The sequence below is a fragment of the Perkinsus marinus genome (genome assembly GCF_000006405.1).
Source record: "Perkinsus marinus ATCC 50983 genomic scaffold scf_1104296953396, whole genome shotgun sequence".
In the NCBI taxonomy this organism is placed as follows: domain Eukaryota; phylum Perkinsozoa; order Perkinsida; family Perkinsidae; genus Perkinsus; species Perkinsus marinus.
The window spans coordinates 60350-66279 of NW_003208466.1; the positions used below are offsets into that span (position 1 = coordinate 60350).

Genomic DNA, 5930 nt, shown 5'->3' on the forward strand with positions numbered 1-5930 from the left:
TGTGGTTGGAGCAAGTGTATGGGTTTACTATTGATGCGATAAAGAATTGGCAGGTGGGGTGTTGTTGAGTGGAGGAAGTGGCGGAAATGTGGTATGAATTGATGATGTTATTAGGTGCTGCCCAATAGTAAACATTATCTACTGCAATTCTGGGCGCAGCTTGTGAGCCCTATTATGAATGATAAGGATAAGACACCGGGCTTCCACTCTAAACTGGAGGACTATATCTACACCATTACTGTGAGGTAATCATCAGGTATATAGTATATATAGTAGATATAGTATATATATAGTATATATGTGGACGTGAGTGCATGCGTGTATACTCAAACGTGTACGTATTCACGGTAAGCACGGTAGCTCTCGGAGGCTCTGTGATCACTCTACTATACACTCTATTCTTATAAGTAAATCTATACCTTGTGTTCTGCCAGTGGTATATATAGTATATATAGTGATAATATTCCTCTTTTTGTAAGTGAAAATGTAGACAAAATGCTAACGCAGAGGCCGACAATGGAATTTCACCCGTTTCACGTGAAGTGGCGTAATACTCTGTGAAAAACGCTATGCAGTAGTCATGAAATATGTTGTTCACTAGTGTTTTTCATATCACTAGGGTGAAACTACAATGTGAACAGGTGTAGGTAGACATCTAAAAAATCTTCCTTCTTACATTTGTGTATGATATGCGTATACAGTTACATAGACTCGAGATTGTTTCTGGCGGATATGGCTGCGCGCGGTGAAGACCCTATGGATGATGAGGGCTTTGAGGACGCCCTTCAAGATGAGGTCTTGAGTAATATAAAATGCGGCGGCGAAATGCATGTGTTGGTGACAATATTCGGAAAACTATGAGGAAATTTTGCGAAATTCTCAGTGTTTTGCGTACACTGCTGCCATAGTTCGTATATAGGCTTGTACTATAAGTAGTGAGGAATCCCCTGAGCTCAGCTGAGGAGAGCGAACATATATTCCTACTCCAACTCGTTTTTGTTGTGGTTTAGGAGGTGAGCAGCTGGAGGTTATAGCTCAGCTGGCGCGACTGAACTATCAAAAGACGGCACAACATGTAATAAGGGGGAAACGTATTGTTAACAGTATAGTAGTATAAGTATTGGTGATAGGAAATGGGAGGGTTATGGTATGGAAATGGATATTTTATAGTCTATTAGTGTTGTTGTGGATGAATGGGTCGTCAGCAGGGAATCATCCAGGAACCTATAATGATCCTTATTTTGAATTTTCTGAATGTCTAGGAACACATTCTCCAATAAGTTCACCATGTGAATGTCATCACCATTGCTACCAAACCTGGGGGACGTTATTTCTCATAACTGGATGGGTCCTTAGGCTGCTTTTTTCACAGGTGTTGGAGTTGTTCGGAGCATGTACGGCATCGGGGTCTGATATTAACGAGCATAAACTGGCGTGGTTGGTGTATATCATGGGAGCGCTTGTGGGTGGGAATACAGGAGGTGAGTATCTTAGGTTCAACGACGAAAGATACAGATTAGGTCCGAATTTAGGTGCGGGCAGTATGAGGGCGCATCAGCAACAACAACAGCAATCGAGCGGAGCCCAACCTTTGCATGTAGGAGATGCCATTTTTGCAATTCTTTTTGTTATTGTATTTTTTTCAGGTTATTAACGGCGAGATTGCTGGACGGGTGTTTTCTCTGATGAATCAAACGGACGCTAATACGACACTACCGCCAGAATCTAAGGATGGCTCTAATTTGGAAACTCTTGAACTATCGTATGAAAATCTTCCGCGTGCGTGTGGTATTTTGAGGTCGATGATGGTGGTGGTCAGATATCTTTACTTTATGGAGCAGTTTAGAAAGGTGTATATTGGGGAGCATGCACGGCAGTTGTCAGCTAGTAATAATAATATATAGGATTGGTAATTCCGTGGCGCAGTGAAAGTGAGAGTATGAGTGAATTTGGTGGAATGATTTGGTTGGTGATGGTATCTTAGGTTGCTCATGGTATGATACGGATTAGGTCCGGGTTTGCTCTATAAGATATTTTTATTGATTCAGATGCGCCACCATCGTCAGCCTTGTTGCGTGGGGACGTGTCAATGGGTGCGTCAGAGAACCCCAGTAGAGTTGTCCAGGAAAGAGTGTGTAAGTTGGTGCATCATCATGTTGTTATTGTTGGTTTTTGATATCGATTAGGATGGCGAGCGCTTTTTTTCTCACAGGCACTGTGCTTGGTTTGAAGGATGAGGATGCTATTCTTGGAATTCTAATCAAGAAGATCGTCACCAACCTGCAACATCGGTATACGCTAGAGCCTGTTCTGAAAAGTAATAATTTTGTGGCGCGCGAAATAATTTCCATGAGAGCGAACATTTCCGATGTCAGAAACCCTGGCGTACTTCTATGAATTGGCAGCTGGTGTTAACATAGTGCATTCTGTCGACAAAATGAGTCCGCACCTTATCGTTAGTGGGAAGCTCCTGCTGAAGAATGATACGGTAGTGAGGGCGATGGTGATTTGGAATTGGTGTGGTAGTCTTGAATAATACCGCAAAGTTTAAATCGTTGAGATTTGCTAATCGTCTTATGCTGTAGGGAGGTTCTTCGTAGTGCGTTGGAGTATCTTTTTGTGGTTGTATGGGAGGCGTAAATGTTGTGATGTGTATAGGTACGTCATTTGATGGCGAATCATGCGAGCGCGACTTTGGGGTTCCTCCATGCTGGACCGAAATATGGACGATACCGTAACGATTATATGGGGGGTGAAAAAATCCGGTTACGAGTTTTTTCACTCAGGAACACAGTATTATGCGACTCTTGGTAAGCTATTGTTCATGGAGTGTCGAGACGGTACTACGAGCACGATGGCATTGGAGACTTTCAATACTTTCATGATGCCGCAATATCGGGTAAAAAGTGTAAAATTTCGGAAAATTTTGGGATTTTTTGCGACGGTGGTTGTGATAGGTTTTGGAGCAGCTGTGGCAAGCCGCCAACACTGGGGATGGATCAGCACTCCGCAGTGAGCAGCTCAGGTTGCCACTAATTGGTTTGTGCAGAGATTTGAGAGGAATATGTCAGGCTTGTGTATCGCACGATATGTAATAATGGGGGATTTATTCACGAATACGGAATATTTTGCGCAAGTATAATCGTTGCTCAGGTACACGATTCTATTCAACTGGTTGGTTGACAATCCGAAGCAGCCGCAGAACTGCAAAATAACCGTCTTTTCAGCGGCTCTCACTTTCTATTGGGATGATCCGGATGTCACCACGCCCCTCCTTAAATTCGTAAGACCCAGGTTCGATTCCTGCTGGCGGCACTATATTCAATTGCGGTCCTTATGCGTTCTTGCATTATTATCTCAGGAGTACGTTTAGACTCGTCATTCGACATTGTGTGATACGTATATCTGTGTAGTTTTCTCTATTTTTATTACATAAAAATGTTCGTGCCGGGAATCGAACTCGCGATGTTTGCCTTGGCTCTGGCATGGTTTATCGAGTATATTCTGTTTAGGTGGCCGAGTTCGTGTACAACAAGGCGCAGCGTATAAACTTTGACCAGAATTCGCCGAATGGAATCCTCCTATTCCGAGAGGCATCGAAGATATTAGTGGCGTATAGTCAGAGAATCTTGCAACGTGAACAGAGCCAGGTGGGTGAGCGGAAAAATGCCGGTGGCAGGACTCGAACCTGGGACTCCGCATCTCCCTCGATAGTTGTGGTCGGTTATCTTGTTGATTTCAGCCGGTATATAAAGACATCTATCATGAGAAGTATAAGGGGATCGGATGTGTGTTGGAACTCTTCAGCAACGCCCTACACGGCAACTATACAAACTTTGGCGTGTTTGAGCTGTAATAATGGATGTGGGGGGATTCGATCCATGGGTCTTTGGGATGGAGGTTGGAGCGCGGCCGTGTTGGACTATGTATATGGTTGTAGATATAATGACAATTCGCTGTCGATGTCGCTGTCATTGGCATTGAAGTTGTGCATGTCGATTTCGATAGCAGATCTGATGAGTTACCTCAAGTGCCTCAAACCGTAAGCTTCGTCGAACCTTGTCAAACTCTCCAGAGGAGTTTCTTATCATCAGATTCTTCATGTTCTTGGAATTGGCAACGAGAAACCATGCGAAGTTAGTTTGCGAAGTTGCTGAGTCGCCGGAGCATCTAGGTATTGCTAATCGATCATCAGGGCGAGCGCGCATTGGTTGAAGGTTAGTGTCTGTTTTTTTTCTGTTTAGCTGGACTCGTTCGGGCGTTGGAGGAAGGGCTGACGTCGTTTGACACGAGTGTTTGCATGCAATGCTGTGCCAGTATTGACAACCTGTGTACGTTCTTTTATGACATCGCTCACACGGGAGTGGGCTCGTCGGTGGGGGGAGGTAGGGATGTGATGGTTGGGAAGAGTTTGGGTAGTATTGTTATAGGTACGGCAGCTACTGCAGAGGATGTGGCCAGAGTGACGCATGGGCTGTTGGTGGTCGGAGGGGCTGTGGATGGCGAGCTACGTAGGGTATTGAATCTGATGTTACAATTGATAATGGCGGGGGAATTCAACTCTACATGGAGTATATCGAGACCGATATTGGCGTTGATATTGATGTGAGTTGGTGGATTGGATGAGTTGGGAAAAGATGGTATGGGTATTATTGCACGCAGGTACAAAGATACGTATTCTCAAGCTCAGGAGTTAATTGTGAGGCAGCAGCCAACGGAAGAACGTCAACAGTAAGTGCTGGGTGGGAAGGAGGAATCTTGCTCTCTTGCGATTCCTCAACGCTCCAGATATGTGGGAAAGTGTTTCTCGGAGCTGATGGTGGGAGTTACGGACAGCCTCCAAACGAAGAATCGAGATCACTTCACGCGGAATATGTAAGGGTGGCCAGGTGGAGGTCCCTGGTTCGATTCCTGGTGAGGATGTTTTTATAATCGTAGTAGGTATCACTTCGCCCAAGCAGTGCGATCTACTTCGTAGGAGTACTAGAAGGGTAGAGATGACTATGACGTTACTGTTTAACACAACTGGACTCTGGTGATGCCTTCTAATATACTACTACTGCTGCTGACGGTGCTGATGCTATGAGTTTCCTTTGCGATATATGCCTTGGGTAGAGTGGGTTACTAACGTAGATCCTTATAGGGTTAGGGGGGAGGGCGTCGAGGCGTTATGGTACATTATGTAGGCTCTAGTGAGCATATCCTTCTTCGGGGGGTAGATGCAGTGGGAGAGCTCAGGATTATCTGCGTCATCATGGAGTGACACTCCGAGAGATATAGTGGGGATGACCGTCCTGATGGGCAGCTGTGGTCGATAGGAGTGTTCGGAACACCGACATAGGGAAGTGATAGCAACAGTTGTGTGGCATCGTACGACAGAGAGCTTACGTATATCACCCGACGATTATGAGGTCTTTGATAGATCCGTTCTACTTCTACTAGCACGACAGAACGGAACTTATTTTACAGTTGTGATGAGATCCCGCTTGAGCTCTATCGTATCTTCACGATACACTCGATCATGGATGTGAGTACTAGGCGATGGTCCTTGCCTGCTAGTAGGATTGCTAGAGTTGTGTATGTTGTGACTTGTGGTGATCATGTGTAGTTTTTTTCTCATCATTTTTGATGTCCTTTTGGAATTTCCTGGGCTTGAGCGGAGCGGAGGAAGTCCAAAAGCCCCCCGCGCCAGTGCAGGAGCAACGAGCGAATACGGTGGGGTCGGCGCGGTATACGTCCTCTCTACTGGTCATCTTTAGGTCGGCCAGCGCCCACAGAGTAAGTCGCCTGGCATGGTTCGAACGGTGGTATCCCCTAGTGTGGCTACTGGAGGGTACTCGGCCCCTGCAGTGCCGCTACCGAGAAGATGCAGCAGCAGCACAGTCCCTACACAGGGGGAGGGAGGGGGCTGATAGGAGTAGTGATAGAGG

The 5930-nt window shown here is 45.6% G+C and overlaps 2 protein-coding genes across 2 annotated transcripts in view; both read left to right on the forward strand.

Moving 5' to 3' along the window:
* Pmar_PMAR010656 (hypothetical protein) overlaps nucleotides 1-42 on the forward strand; it is a gene marked incomplete at both ends in the record, with an annotated part of 433 nt that extends 391 nt beyond the window's left edge. Inside the window, one exon of the mRNA XM_002776452.1 lies at nucleotides 1-42. Coding sequence (XP_002776498.1) covers nucleotides 1-42 — 42 coding nt within the window.
* A 132-nt stretch (nucleotides 43-174) lies between these two features.
* Pmar_PMAR010657 (nuclear pore protein RBP16/17, putative) lies at nucleotides 175-5065 on the forward strand (the record flags this gene model as incomplete). Its single annotated transcript, XM_002776453.1, has 22 exons — nucleotides 175-245; nucleotides 702-802; nucleotides 1011-1075; nucleotides 1373-1481; nucleotides 1533-1597; nucleotides 1647-1762; nucleotides 1820-1876; nucleotides 2187-2317; nucleotides 2376-2488; nucleotides 2659-2734; nucleotides 2787-2899; nucleotides 2958-3091; nucleotides 3154-3283; nucleotides 3513-3654; nucleotides 3756-3852; nucleotides 3941-4042; nucleotides 4095-4174; nucleotides 4245-4385; nucleotides 4431-4605; nucleotides 4663-4731; nucleotides 4789-4875; nucleotides 4942-5065. 22 exons carry the CDS (start codon nucleotides 175-177, stop codon nucleotides 4976-4978), a joined length of 2211 nt encoding a protein of 736 aa, XP_002776499.1. The 3' UTR covers nucleotides 4979-5065.
* Between the last annotated feature and the right edge of the window lie 865 nt (nucleotides 5066-5930).